General features: G+C 51.5%; 2 protein-coding genes across 12 annotated transcripts; one reads left to right on the forward strand and one right to left on the reverse strand.

Annotated features, from left to right (window-relative positions):
* Window positions 1-9: 9 nt before the first annotated feature.
* Window positions 10-4,658, reverse strand: CNPY4 (canopy FGF signaling regulator 4). Its single transcript, XM_069486472.1, has 6 exons — window positions 4,547-4,658; window positions 2,337-2,463; window positions 2,141-2,237; window positions 1,767-1,889; window positions 967-1,084; window positions 10-873 (listed from the first exon to the last, which is right to left on the reverse strand). Exons 1-6 carry the CDS (start codon window positions 4,656-4,658, stop codon window positions 716-718), a joined length of 735 nt encoding a protein of 244 aa, XP_069342573.1. The 3' UTR covers window positions 10-715.
* Window positions 4,551-13,855, forward strand: TAF6 (TATA-box binding protein associated factor 6). Of its 11 annotated transcripts, none has more exons than XM_069486464.1 (16): window positions 5,066-5,221; window positions 7,249-7,380; window positions 8,909-9,094; window positions 9,215-9,301; window positions 9,444-9,597; window positions 9,809-9,865; window positions 9,970-10,089; window positions 10,336-10,481; window positions 10,590-10,667; window positions 10,756-10,857; window positions 10,964-11,146; window positions 11,435-11,509; window positions 11,633-11,758; window positions 12,269-12,442; window positions 12,695-12,889; window positions 13,187-13,854. In XM_069486464.1, the coding sequence occupies exons 2-16, from the start codon at window positions 7,369-7,371 to the stop codon at window positions 13,565-13,567; spliced, it is 2,076 nt and encodes a 691-aa protein (XP_069342565.1). In that variant the 5' UTR covers window positions 5,066-5,221; window positions 7,249-7,368; the 3' UTR covers window positions 13,568-13,854. The 11 variants fall into 11 exon arrangements, with proteins under 11 accessions (XP_069342558.1, XP_069342565.1, XP_069342560.1 ...); XM_069486459.1 differs by having other exon boundaries at window positions 5,066-5,558; window positions 8,909-9,124; window positions 13,187-13,853; XM_069486460.1 differs by having other exon boundaries at window positions 5,067-5,221; window positions 8,909-9,124; window positions 13,187-13,853.
* Window positions 13,856-13,888: the final 33 nt, after the last annotated feature.

Here is a 13,888-nt window from a genome sequence, read left to right on the forward strand (position 1 = left end):
GGCGCTGCTTCATTGATCAGCTACAATGTGTACACGGCTGGTGTTTGAAACTTTGGGCCCAGCTGGTATTTAAAGAAAAAAAAAAAGTTTAATAGCGATATAGAAAATTTAGCACCTGTGAAATTATCTGGTGGGCCCTCTGTTAATTTGAAGTAGCCCAAGTGTCTACCCCACCTAACTTACCAGCATCACCTTGCCCCCACCCAGTGTCCTATTCTCGTTCACGGTTTGCTGGCATGTAGCCCCCCAACGCCGACAGTGGATATAGGTCCTAGAGGATGTCTGTTCTGGCCTCTTCCTTTTAAGGGCCTAAAAACAGACCCTGAGGGGCAAAGTGACTTTCCCAAGAAAATACACAGCTCCAACGCCACAGCCACCGCTGACTGCTGGGTGGGGGTGGGGAGCAGTAGGGACATTAAAAGAGGAAAGACTTAAGTAATGTCACCACACACACTTGCCAGTTAAGGGGCTGGATAGCAGGCAGAGGGTCCACCTGTAGGGGCAGGACTTCTACCTGCAGCTCTCACCTTTCTACCCATAGATGCTGCATCACCAGGATCCTGCCTGACATCAGATGGGAGAGAACAGCTATAAGCTTTGGGGTGGGGTCACACACACAAACACACACCCTGAAAGCTGTGGGGCAGGGAGAGCTCAGACTTCAGAGGGTTCTTCTCCATGATCCCTGCCCCTCCTGGGGGCTCAAAGGCAGGGGTCAAAGATCCTCTGGGTCATGCTTGGGGTGGCCTGGTGTCTTGGTCAACTTTTCTCTCTCCTCCTCTTCCTCCTCCTCCTCTCCTTCCTCCTCCTCTTTGGTCTTCTCTTGCCCATCTGTAATCTTCTCCTTTCCAGTCCAAGTTTCCTGTAGACATGCTAGGTTGGGTGAGAGAACACAATTTAGATATTGGTCCTGGAGGTAGGGGAGGCTGTGGCCTGGCAGGAGAGGAGCCTAACCCCCACACTTACCAGTTTCAGCAGCTGGGAGCACATGACCTTCACAGAGAAAATGCTGTAGGGGCTGCTCCTGATGGTGGAAGTACCAGTCTCCAACAACATCTTCAAACTCCTCCAGCATCGTCTCACACTGGTCAAATGGAAGGACTAGAAGAGTATCTGCTCTGCTGGGCTTTGGAAGCCCTCCTCTCTGCTCTCCACTCCCTGCCTGTCTCCCTGACTCCACTTGACTAGCTTTGGAGAGGCAGGTAGCCAGGAGGTTAGGCTTGGCTTACTAGATGTGTGATCCTCATTCATTCAACAAACACTAGCACCTACTCTGCCAAGGAGGTTATTAAATTATGAGTCTCAGCTTCTCACCTGTAAAGTGGGAAATGTTAACAGGACCTACCACATCATGATGTTGTGAGGGGAAATGAGGCAGCAGCTAGAAGGTATGTGGCCAAGAATTTGGCACATAGTAGGTGCTCAATAGGTGGTGGTAGATTTATTAGCCTCTGTTGTTACTTCTTGATGTGCCACTTTAATCAATGGCACAATCCTCACTCTGCCCCCTTCTCCCTGCTCAGAGGTGGATGTCCCCTCAGTCAAATCCTAGGACCTAACTCCCCTCTCAGGTTCCCTTGTCTCCTCCCTAAACAGCACAGTATCTTATTCTACCTGCTCCTTTTTTTTTTTTTTTTTTTGAGACAGAGTCTCACTCTGTTGCCTGGGCTAGAGTGCCATGGCATCAGCCTAGCTCACAGCAACCTCAAACTCCCGGGCTCAAGCAATCCTTCTCCCTCAGCCTCCCAAGTAACTGGGACTCCTACCTGCTTCTTGAGGAATGTGACCTCCACACTGGGCTCGTCCCATAGCTCCAAAGGGATCCCCAGATCCACCTTCACCCCCTTCTGCACTAGGCCTTTCAGCGTTGCCATGGTCTGACTCTGACCCTAAGAGATGAAGAATTTGGAATCAGTCCAGCCCTCCACCCCCACCTCTTCCTTCTCCTTTCTGCCATATAAGCTTTGTCAAGTACTAGAAACTCAGGAGTGAGTTCCACAAGGGTAAGATGAGGGAACCTGACAATGAGAAGGGGACACTCCAGAGCTGGAGGGAAATGGGCAGATATCTCTTGACGACCTCAGGGGATGTAGGTCTTTGTTTCTGAGAAGTGGGGTCCTGCCCTGGGGAAGGGTCTGACCTTGGCATATCTCAATGAGCCCTTACGCTCGGCATGAACACTGTAATCCAGGATCCGCTCACATAAATTCTCCAAAGCCTCTTCCAGCCTTGTCTCTCTGTGGGAAGAGGAGACACAAAGATTCCCTGGACGTGGTAGGAACTGCCAAGGCTCCTCTGGGGGGTTGGAAAGTGGAGGAGCACCAAGAAGGACTCACGAAACACTGTAAGGCACGTGTCTCTTCCTCTTGCCTGTGTCCAGCACCTGACCCAGCTCCAGCACCTCTCGAGATCGGCCAGTGCGACTCAGCTCCTCCTGCAGCTCTGTGCTCAGCAGCTTACACACTGGTGGGGAGGAGGGAGGTCCAAGGGGAAGTGAAAAACAAGCAAACATAGCAGCAGTTCGTTCTGTAGATGACGAAAGGCAGCGGAGCATTCAAGTGCAGAATGGAGCCAGGGAGCCACTGGGTTGGAATCCTGGCTCAGCCACTTAGCAACTGTGTGACAATCTTGCTGTGCCTCTGTTTCTTCACCTCTAAAATAGGATACTAGTATGTCCCTCAAAGGGCTGTGGTGAGAATTAAATAAATCAAAATATGTAAAGCCTTTAAAGTAGTGGGTACTGAATAAATGTTTGCTGTTATTTGTTAAACTCCTTCTTTATGCACAATAACAATATAGAGGGCAATAAGACTCACTATCTCTATCCATGGGACACTGTCAATATAGTTGGGGACAGATAAACCAATGATGACAATATAGTGTGATAGACTGTATACCAGGGGTTAAGACCAAGAGATTTAATCTCATTAAGAAATGCAAGGCCGGGTGCGGTGGCTCACGCCTGTAATCCTAGCACTCTGGGAGGCCGAGGTGGGTGGATTGCTCGAGGTCAGGAGTTCGAGACCAGCCTGAGCAAGAGCGAGACCCCGACTCTACTAAAAATAGAAAGAAATTATCTGGCCAACTAAAATATATATATAAAAAAAATTAGCCGGGCATGGTGGCACATGCCTGTAGTCCCAGCTACTCGGGAGGCTGAGGCAGTAGGATCGCTTAAGCCCAGGAGTTTGAGGTTGCTGTGAGCTAGGCTGATGCCACGGTACTCACTCTAGCCCAGGCAACAAAGCAAGACTCTGTCTCAAAAAAAAAAAAAAAAAAAAGAAAGAAATGCAGAATTCATTCAATGGTCACTTATTGACTTCCTACTAGCCTCCAATTTCCTTAAGGGTGAGCATCATGTCTGTTCCACTACTGTCTTTCCAGCACCTAGCACGTGACCTGGCATGTGGTGAGTCCCAAGAAAGAGAATGGCCCACACAGAAGTGACAAACTAAATGCAGGCAAAGTAACAACAGTGCCTAAACTGTGCCCAGCACTATGCTAAGACCTGGGATACACAAGCACTCCCCTTTGCTCCAGGGTCTTACAACATAGTGGGAGGTGACAGATAACGAAGAACGCTTCCAAAGGAGGTGACACATTTAAACTGGAGTGGATAGGAGCTTATGAAATACAGAAGGGAGAAACAGCAAAGGCACAGAGGTGCAAAAGGACAAGGCGTGCTCAGTGACCACCGAGAATATCAGTGTGGCTGAAGCATGGGCACTTTAGAGATAGGGGGGTGGCAGTATGGAAATGTAAGAAAGTTTGGGACCATACCACAAAGAGACTTACATGCAAGTCCTGAGAAACACTAATACTAAAATGCAGTGGAAGGTGAGGCAAAGAGAAAAAGAATTTCAGGAAGAAACTTAAAGTCAAGCAACAAGCTGGGGAACCAGGGCACTCAACAATCCAGCTTTAAAGTGCTCCCTCTCCACTGGGCCCCACACTAATGCAGGCACGGAAGATGCTGCTTGCTGTAAAATCCGTACAGTACACACTCTCTGCAAAGCCTCGCACCGACGGAGCACCTCTCCTAGTTGTGTGGCCTCCCCCTCTTTTGTTTATGAGCTTCAAGGGCTGAGTTACTCACCCTCACACCCCCTCAGCAGGGAGTGGGGCCTGTAATTTGGGAGCGTCTCTGCCAGGGTGGGGCACAGGATGTCCACAAGATATAAGCCTCATACCTCGCTCCTGCAGGCTCTCCAGATTTAGGTCTGGTGACATCGGGGAAACACTAAAGATGCTCGGTAGAGTTGGTCTTGGGCAGCCAGTCCTTGAACTACAGTTCCCACCATCCACTGGGGCCCAAGCCAGCAAGAAAAAGCGGGCTTCCTCTGGATGTGTCATGGGAATTGTAGTGCCGTAGTTTTGGGGTGGCACTATCCGTTCCCTCCCTTGACCCCATTCCGCCAAGCTCCAGCAGAACCTCCTCAGGCCTTCCAAGAAGTCGAGTGACCCACCCATCACAGTTCATTAGGTCTGGCCTGGACCAAGAAGGTGTGGCAGGGCGATGCAAATGGGGGCTACCCCCTTTAGATACCTTCGCATTTGCTGGGCAAGCGTTCTGTGTCATCGTCGTCCTTCGGCGTCCCAGCCCAAGTACCGTAAACGGCCAAAAGGAAAAGCAATAGTCCCAACCGCACAGGTCCCATGACAAAGCGCTGTCCACAAACAACCACCGCTTGCCTTCAAACGAACTTCGTGAAGGCAGTGGGCCCTTTAAATTCAGAGACGGTAGACGGCAACCTTAAATTAAAAAAAAAAAAAAATCCAGCCTAGTCCGGTTGGCACATGCGTAGAGCCAGCTCGAAAGTGGGTGGGGCCTTATTGCTCTGGGCGGGGACGCCTGTGTTTTGTGGCGCCTCCTGAAGGTCCTGGCCGCAGGATAGTGAAGGATAAATTGAAGTAATTAGAACAAAAGGGCATGTTCCTCCTACTAAGATAGAGAAACAAAGTTTATTTTTTATATAATTTTAGGCCGTGAACTATAGAACTTATTTTGGCACGGAGAAGGGGCAGCTATGGCTCTTCGTCTCTGCCAGGACCTGCTCCCAGGAGGGGGCGGGGCCAAGATGGCGCCGAGCGCCGGGTGAGCGGCGTCTTGGCTGCTGTGAGAGACTTTTCCTGCCCCGGGCGGTCGGCTGGCGGGGGCGGGTCTGAGTGGTACCGGGAGGAGACCCTTTGAAGGGCCCGTGTGGGGACTGGAAAGAGGACGGTTGGTTGTGTGTCCGTGCTCGTGGGGACTCAGTGTGTGTTTGCATTGGAGGGATGTTCGGGGAAATGGGGTGGGCTCTCTGAGCCTCCTTTAGCGCTGCCTGGGGATCTTCCACCTGCTTCTCTGCTGGGGAAACTACTGCACAGGTCTTGCTCAAGTTAACCCTCTTCTGGAAAGCCTCCCTGCCGCCTCCACTGATCTGAGGAGCTCCTGAGACTGCAGCGTGTTTTATGAGACTTTACTGGCAGAGGGTACCTCAGGGTATTGAAGGATTAGTAGGAGTTCGACAGGGAATTGGGACACGACCGCTTCTTGTAAGCCCGGCGCCAGGCACAGAGTATGTGTTGAATAATTGGGTCCTCTATAGATAAGACTTACAAAAGTGGGGGAGGAGACCTGGGATGGTTTGAAAAGTACCAAATTCTCCTTCAGCCTCCATCTTCCCATCCCCCCAGCACGCCCCTACTCTGCCCCCTGCACTCAGTCCTGAACACTATCAATGTTAATCTTCCTAGTGCCCAGCTCCAAGCGTGCCACTCTGCATTTGACCACAATGTAGACTCCAAGCTTGGGCCTATGTCTTAGTAATCTTAATAATAGTGATACCAAGTATTTATTGAGCACCTACATCTCTAAGTCTTAACAACTCATTCGTTTATTCAACAAATATTTATTATTTACAGTGTCCCAGGCCCAATCTGGACTCCCAGAATACATCAGTGAACATAACAAATATTCCTACCCAGATAGTGGGTGGTGGGGGTGATAAGAGATGATACAAAGTATGAGAAAATGTTAAATGGTATGGAAAAGGAAAAGTAGAGCAAAATGAGGGCAGAGTGTAGAATTAAATAGGGTGGTCAGGGTAGGTGGCCAAGCAGACATCTGGGAAGAGCATTCCAGGCAGAGGGAACAGAACAAAGGCTATAAAGCAAGAGCATACCTAGCAGGTTTAAAGAACAGCCAGTAGAATGATGTGGCTGGATCAAGGTAGAAAAAGGAAAGGAGGTCAGAGATGTAATGGGGAGAAGGCAAACTTTGAAGGGCCTTGTAGGTCATTGTAAGGATTTTGGATTTTACTCTATGGCAAATCGGGAGCCATTAAAGGGTTTTGAGCCGAGAACTGACAATCTGATTTACAATTTTGATAGAATCACTTGGGCTGCTATGTTAGGAATAGTTGTAGAGAGGCAAGGGTGGAAGCAGGGAGACCTCGTCAGGAGGCTGTTGGAGTTACCCAGGCGATAGATGATGGTAATCTGGGCCAAGCAGTGTGAGTGGAAGAGTCAGGGTCAATTAACCTGGCGGTTTTGATGAGAGGGCTCAGATAGAGTGAGTGTCTGGGTGGATGGCATTGCTATGAAGATAAGGAGAGCTGAGGCTGGAGCAGGTGGGTGGGGGAAATCAGTTCAGTTTTAGTGAGGATTTTGAGGAGGTAGTTTTATATACAAATCTGTGTAGTTAGGATGAATGCTCTGGGCTGGAGATATAAACCTGTCATTAGCCTATAAGAGATATTTAAAGCTGTGAGAGTGGTTGAGGTCACCAAGGGAGTAAGTGTAGCTGGAGAAGATAACCAAGGACTGAGCCCAAGACACTCCAACGTTAAGCAGATGCGGAGAAGAAGAACCAGTTAAGGAAACTGAGGGAGTGTCCAGTGAGGTAGGAGGAAAACGAAGAGAAGGCAGTATGGCAGTCGAGTAGAGAAGGTGTTTTCAGAGAAGGAAGTGATCAACTGCTATGTACTGCTGAGAGGTCAAGTAAGATGAGTGGACCTTGGATTTAGCAATGTAGAGTCAGTGGTGATCTTGACAAGTGGTTTCAGGGACCTACTGGGGACAAAAACCTGATTGGAATAGGTTTGAGAGAGAAGAGGAGAGGAATTAGAAACAGAGTTAAGACCACCCTTCAAGGAGTTTTGTTGCAGGGAAGAGCAAACAAATGGGATATATCTCATAGAGAAATTGGAATCAAGAAAGTCTTTTAAAACAATTTTTTTTGGTGTGGTTTTCTTTTTTTTTAGACAGAGTCTCACTCTGTTGCCCAGGCTAGAGTGCCGTGGCATCAGCCTAGCTCACAGCAACCTCAAACTCCTGGGCTCAAGCGATCCTCCTGCCTCAGCCTCCCGAGTAGCTGGGACTACAGGCATGCACCACCATGCCCGGCTAATTTTTTCTATATATTTTTAGTTATCCAGATAATTTCTTTGTATTTTTAGTAGAGACAGGGTCTCGCTCTTACTCAGTCTGGTCTCGAACTCCTGAGCTCAAACGATCCACCCACCTTGGCCTCCCAGAGTGCTAGGATTATAAGCATGAGCCACTGTGCCTGGCCAAAACAATTTTTAATTGTGATGAAATACACATAACATACAATTTACTATTCTAACCATTTTTAAGTGTACAGTAATGTTAAGTACATTCACATTTCATCTGTCTCCAGATCTCTTTTCATCTTGCAAAACTGAAAATCTATCTATTAAACAACTCCCATTCTCACCTCCCCCTCACCTCTGGCAGCCACCACTCTACTTTCTGTCCATGATTTTGACTAAGCCCTTCTTGTAAGTGGAATCACAGTGTTTACCCTTTTGCGACTGGCTTATTTCCCTTAGAATAATGTCTTCAAGATTCATCCAGGCTGTAGCATGTATCAAAATTCCCTATATAAGGCTGAATAATCTATCATTTATATAGTCCCGTTTTTTTTTTTAAGATAGGAGAAATAACTGCATTTTGTAGGCTGATGAGAATGATCTTGTAGATTAAGAAATTGGTGATGATGCAGGGAGATGGGAGAAATGCTGGAGTGAAGCTTGACTTGGGAGGAGCACGGACAGTTCCTCCAAAGTCACAGGTGGGAAGGCAGAGTATATGGTGGTGGGAGTCTGTGGAGGTCCTTTTCTGATCGCTGAGAGTGAGGAAGGAGGAAATTCAAACAGGACAATGGGAGATGGATTGTGCTGGAGAAATACAGGGTGACTGTCTGGCAGCAATAAGGGCCCCTTTGAAGTTCATGGCCATGAATTTAAATTGAGAACTGGCCGTATGCTTTTCTCATCACATTCCGTTGTACAGGTCTGTAGGCTTAGAGTGGGAGAGTTGTATTTTTGACAAGCATGAATAATGATGAGGGGCAAGAGAGATGTAAGTACGTGCGTAACAACTTTAGGGGAAAAAGCATTATCTACATTTTACAGAGAAGAAAACCAAACGGGTGGGGAACCTATGGCCTTCTATTTCAAGATTGTTCTTTTTTAAGCACCAAAGGAGGCAAAAAAAGGCTTCATTTTTTTTCTGCTGCGGCCCTATTAATAAAAGGATTTGTTCTGTAAAATTTGGATTCAAAGCTGCACTTAAGGACCTAGAAGGCCACAGGTAATTTGTCCAAGTAACACAAGTAGGTAGTTGTAGAGCTGTGTTCCTTCTAATATACCTCATGTGTACAGTGCTTGGCCTAGAATAAGTGCTCAATAAATTGCAGTGAATTGGATCAGATTTCTGTCTTTTTCTATTATAACTCAGGACTGACTCCCATGGGGATGGACAGAAGATGCCCCCCAGGTTATTTCCCTCCTTCCGTCTCCATTGTCTTCCCTCTGTTGTGGTCTCTCTCAAGTAGAGAGTCTCTCTTGTTTGGGTCTCATGTTTCTTTTTATTTTTTCTGCCTGCCCCATCCTCCTGCCAGGGTCTCCGTCTCTCCACCCTGGGGCATCATCCTTCCGGGGAGGAGAAGAGAGACTCCAGAATGACTGAGGAGAAGAAGCTGAAGCTCAGCAATACTGTGCTGCCTTCAGAGTCGATGAAGGTGGTGGCTGAGTCCATGGGCATCGCCCAGATTCAGGAGGAGACCTGCCAGCTGCTGACAGATGAAGTCAGCTACCGCATCAAGGAGATCGCACAGGTGACCTGGCCCTGCATTGTCCAGGATGTTGCCTGGGCCCCCTTCTTCCTCAGGGTCTTGGGCTGACGTCTGTTCTCCCACCCACCCCAGGATGCCTTGAAGTTCATGCACATGGGGAAGCGGCAGAAGCTCACCACCAGTGACATTGACTATGCACTGAAGCTAAAGAATGTCGAGGTGACTGGGAGAGACAGGAAGGGGCTGGAGGACTGATCTGGAAGCGGGGTGGTGAGATGCCATCCTCCCAGATACTGCACGTGCTTCCAAGCAGGCCTCTACAGCTCCCTTCTCACTCCAGCGTCTCTCTCTCCTGATACAGCCACTCTATGGCTTCCACGCTCAGGAGTTCATTCCTTTCCGTTTTGCCTCTGGTGGGGGACGGGAGCTTTACTTCTACGAAGAGAAGGAGGTTGATCTGAGCGACATCATCAATACCCCACTGCCCCGGGTGCCCCTGGACGTCTGCCTCAAAGGTTGGGGGAGGGGAGAGCAGGGTGGCAGGGAGGAGGGAAAGGAGTGATGCGTGTGGGTGTGAGGAAGCTCACAAGTGAAGAAAGCCTCAGTGTGAGATCCCTGGTGAGTCGCAAGAAGGGGCGCAGGAACGGAAACACACCTTCCTTAGTGTGGAGCGACTCCCTGGTGTCCATGTTCAGCAGTTTAACTTGACATCTTCCTTCCTCACAGCTCATTGGCTGAGCATTGAAGGCTGCCAGCCAGCTATCCCCGAGAATCCACCCCCAGGTAACTTTCTCCGTGCCTACCCCCTTCTCTCTCTCTCCCTCCTCCTTCCTTTACATTTCCTGCCGCTCTTGTCACTGCTCCCACTGTGACTGCTTTCCCACCAGCTCCCAAAGAGCAGCAGAAGGCTGAGGCCACAGAACCCCTAAAGTCAGCCAAGCCAGGCCAGGAGGAAGACGGACCTCTGAAAGGCAAAGGTCAAGGTGCCACCCCAGCTGATGGCAAAGGTCAGTACATCTAGGCCAGGCCTCTCCTGACTCACCCCAGAGCCAGATGGTCATGGGTAAAGTAGATGGTAAAGTAGATGAGATCGGAGTCAGAGAGTCCCAGAAAGGATCTGGAAGCCTAAGAGGAAGCCAGGTGTCCTGGCTGGGGGGTGGGGGATGGGGAAGGAATGGAAGGTTAAGGTTTGACTGGTACTGAGGCTTCTTCTGGAGCTTTCTGTTTGAAACCCACCTCCCCAATTCATGCAGGGAAAGAGAAGAAGGCGCCACCCTTGCTGGAGGGGGGCCCTTTGCGACTGAAGCCCCGAAGCATCCATGAACTGTCTGTGGAGCAGCAGCTGTACTACAAGGAGATCACTGAGGCCTGTGTGGGGTCCTGTGAGGCCAAGAGAGCGGTGAGGGCCCCCAGCCTGCCCGTACCCTGAGACTCCCCGCCTCGGAGGCCCCACGAATTCCTCCCCAGGATATCTGCCCCCACCTCACAGGCTGCCCTCCTCCCACAGGAAGCTCTGCAGAGCATTGCTACTGACCCAGGTCTCTACCAGATGCTGCCACGATTCAGTACCTTCATCTCAGAGGGGGTGAGAGGATGAGGTTCCAGGGGTGCAGGGGCGGCAGGGACAGCTCATCCGAGGGATCTGTCTACCCCATCACTTCTCCTTCCCTTAGGTCCGTGTGAATGTGGTTCAAAACAACCTGGCCCTGCTCATCTACCTGATGCGCATGGTGAAGGCGCTGATGGACAACCCTACATTGTATCTAGAAAAATATGTGAGTGGTCCTGCCTACCTTCCTCTCTTGCTGGGGTCCAGGGACCTGGCTGCCACCAACAGGAAGCTGTTTGTCAGAATCAGCTGACCTGTCACTTCTCCCTTAGGTGCATGAGCTGATTCCAGCTGTGATGACCTGCATTGTGAGCAGACAGCTATGCCTACGACCAGATGTGGACAATCACTGGGCACTCCGAGACTTTGCTGCCCGCCTAGTGGCCCAGATCTGCAAGCATTTCAGCACCACCACTAACAACATCCAGTCCCGGATCACCAAGACCTTCACCAAGGTGAGCCAGGAGAATCTAATGGGTATCGTCTATTTCCCCACCACCCCAGGATTGTCCCCAGGACCAGAGCTTCACCTACAGCAGTGGTGGGGCACTTGTGGCTGGGGGAGATGATATGGGAACAGCGGGCAGAGGGAAGGGGGACTGGGAGTGGGGAGTCTAAGGGCCTTGAGTCTTGTCTGTAACGTCCTGTCATTTACAAGGAAAGTGTCTTTATGAAAGACTTGGTTCCTTAACAATTAGCCTTTCAGATCCTTTCATCTGGGTTTATCTTCCTTTCCCTTCCAGAGCTGGGTGGATGAGAAGACTCCCTGGACGACTCGTTACGGCTCCATCGCAGGCCTGGCAGAGCTGGGACATGATGTTAGGCCCCAGGGGGAAGAAACGGGAGGGGAGGTGGTCCTGAGGTTACAGAGGGTGACACCTCCCCAACTGAGAGACCCCTGGTGAGCCCTTGGCCTGGCTTCTTCCCTTCCTTTCCAACAGGTAATTAAGACTCTGATCCTGCCGCGGCTGCAGCAGGAGGGGGAGCGCATCCGCAGCGTCCTGGATGGCCCCGTGCTAAGCAACATCGACCGGATCGGAGCAGACCACGTGCAGAGCCTCCTCCTGGTGACCAGAGCCCCCGGCCCTGCCCTCCTCCTCCCAACGACCCCTCCCCCTACACACACAGGTGGTGTTGAGCAAACATGTGGCCTGTTTTACTCATTCACTCCATTTTTGTATTCAGAACACACCTCAGAGTCTAGCCTGTTTTGCAGATGGAAAGGCTGAGGCCCAAATGGGCTAAGACATGAGGGGTTATGACTCCTACCTAGACTGCACTGCCCCGCTGCCTCTGCATCAGTATATAGCCCACTTTGAGAGGCAAACGCCCTGTGGACCAGTGACCCCATAGATATCACCAGTGTATTTAGCAAGTTCTCCACACCAGTTGGTGCCATGTTTTGTCATGAAAAAAAAAAAACAAAACAAAAACCACAGTATCTCTTACACACACCAAATAGCCCGGCGTAGTCTGACCTCCATCAGGGACACTGCAACGATGGGTATCTCCTTTTCAACCCTTCCCCACGGCTCTTCTGAGTACCAGCCCTCCTTTTCTTTGTTGTCTTTCTGCAGAAGCACTGTGCCCCCGTTCTGGCAAAGCTGCGCCCACCGCCTGACAATCAGGATGCCTATCGGGCAGAATTTGGGTCCCTCGGGCCCCTCCTCTGCTCCCACGTGGTCAAGGCCCGGGCCCAGGCCGCTCTGCAGGCTCAGCAGGTCAACAGGACCACTCTGACCATCACGCAGGTCAGTGGCCGAGCGGGGCGGAGGGCGAAGAGGAAGGGAAGGAGCACCTGGGGGTGGGACACGGCCGTGGTGCCCACCGGCATGGGCACTCACAGGCACAGGCACGTGCAGGCCCAGGGTCAGTGGTCTCGGTGTCTCAGTCCCTTAGTGATGATGCTGCACTGAGGAAGAGCAAGGGGAGCCTGGGCCTCTCCCTTCAGGTTCTTCTTCTTCTTAGATGTTGACGTTTCCTCTTGCCTCTTCTCCCTGCAGCCCCGGCCCACACTGACCCTCTCGCAGGCCCCTCAGCCTGGCCCTCGGACCCCTGGCTTGCTGAAGGTCCCTGGCTCCATCGCACTGCCCGTCCAGACACTGGTGTCTGCGCGAGCTACTGCTCCACCTCAGCCCTCCCCTCCTCCGACCAAGTTTATTGTAATGTCATCCTCCAGCGCCTCATCCACCCAGCAGGTGCGTGGGTGAGGGATGGTGAGGAGCACCCTGAGGGGCCCGGTCACCTCAGAGCAACCTGGGGAGGCCCCCGAGGAGCACTAGTCCATTCTGGCCCAAAGTCAGGAGATGGGACAGCCACGTGCCAGGGTCCTGCAGGGCTGTAGCTGCCCAGCCTGGGCAAGGCCTTGAGTTGCAGTAGCCTACTGACCCAAGGACAGGAACAGATTATCTGGGGGGAAGCAAGTGTCCCTACCTCCAGGTTTCTGGGGCATGGGGGGCACAAGGTGATGGGCACTGCCTTTCTTTTCTGCCCAGGTCCTGTCCCTCAGCACCTCAGCCCCCGGCTCAGGCTCCACCACCACCTCTCCTGTCACCACCACAGTCCCCAGCGTGCAGCCTATCGTCAAGCTGGTCTCCACGGCCACCACTGCACCCCCCAGCACTGCTCCCTCTGGTCCGGGCAGCGTCCAGAAATACATTGTGGTCTCACTTCCCCCGACAGGGGAGGGCAAAGGAGGCCCCACCTCCCACCCTTCTCCAGCTCCTCCCCCGTCGTCATCGCCCTCCCCCCTTGGGGGCAATGCCCTCTGTGCGGGGAAACAGGAAGCTGGGGACAGCCCCCCTCCGGCTCCAGGGACTCCAAAGGCTAACGGCTCCCAGCCCCCCAGCTCTGGCTCCCCTCAGCCTGCTCCGTGATGCTCCATCTCTGGCCCCAGATTCCCCCCACACGCACGCCGCACACACGCGGGGCGGACGGAAGTAGTAGGCTGCTTCCTCCACATCACTTTTTTAGATATTGTACAGCCAGTTACTCAGAATAAAAGCTTGGTTTGTAAGTTCTGATCCACCTCAGTCCTTCCTGCATTGGATACCACGAAGGGGTGGGTCTGTCGAGCCCCGCTGCTCTCTCAGGACTCAGACTCAGGACTCTTCCTGCCTAGACCCAGTGCCACAGGCCAGGAGGCCAGAAAGGATTGTCATTTTCCCATTTGACAAACCGCTGCCTTGGCGTCCTTG

Source organism: Eulemur rufifrons, chromosome 14 (genome assembly GCF_041146395.1).
Source record: "Eulemur rufifrons isolate Redbay chromosome 14, OSU_ERuf_1, whole genome shotgun sequence".
Taxonomy (NCBI): Eukaryota; Metazoa; Chordata; class Mammalia; order Primates; family Lemuridae; genus Eulemur; species Eulemur rufifrons.

Excerpts from the sequence above, each read along its gene's own strand:
- TAF6 (XM_069486457.1), top strand. The coding sequence starts at position 4,657 with ATGACAAAGCGCTGTCCACAAACAACCACCGCTTGCCTTCAAACGAAC. Across the intron at positions 4,714-8,908 it reads TTCAAACGAACTTCGTGAAG|GGTCTCCGTCTCTCCACCCT; the intron begins GCAGTGGGCCCT and ends TCCTCCTGCCAG. Across the intron at positions 10,482-10,589 it reads CCTGTGAGGCCAAGAGAGCG|GAAGCTCTGCAGAGCATTGC; the intron begins GTGAGGGCCCCC and ends CTCCTCCCACAG.
- CNPY4 (XM_069486472.1), bottom strand. The coding sequence starts at position 4,658 with ATGGGACCTGTGCGGTTGGGACTATTGCTTTTCCTTTTGGCCGTTTAC. Across the intron at positions 2,238-2,336 it reads CACGTGCCTTACAGTGTTTC|AGAGACAAGGCTGGAAGAGG; the intron begins GTGAGTCCTTCT and ends CTCTTCCCACAG. Across the intron at positions 1,085-1,766 it reads TCACATTCCTCAAGAAGCAG|TGTGAGACGATGCTGGAGGA; the intron begins GTAGGAGTCCCA and ends CCATTTGACCAG.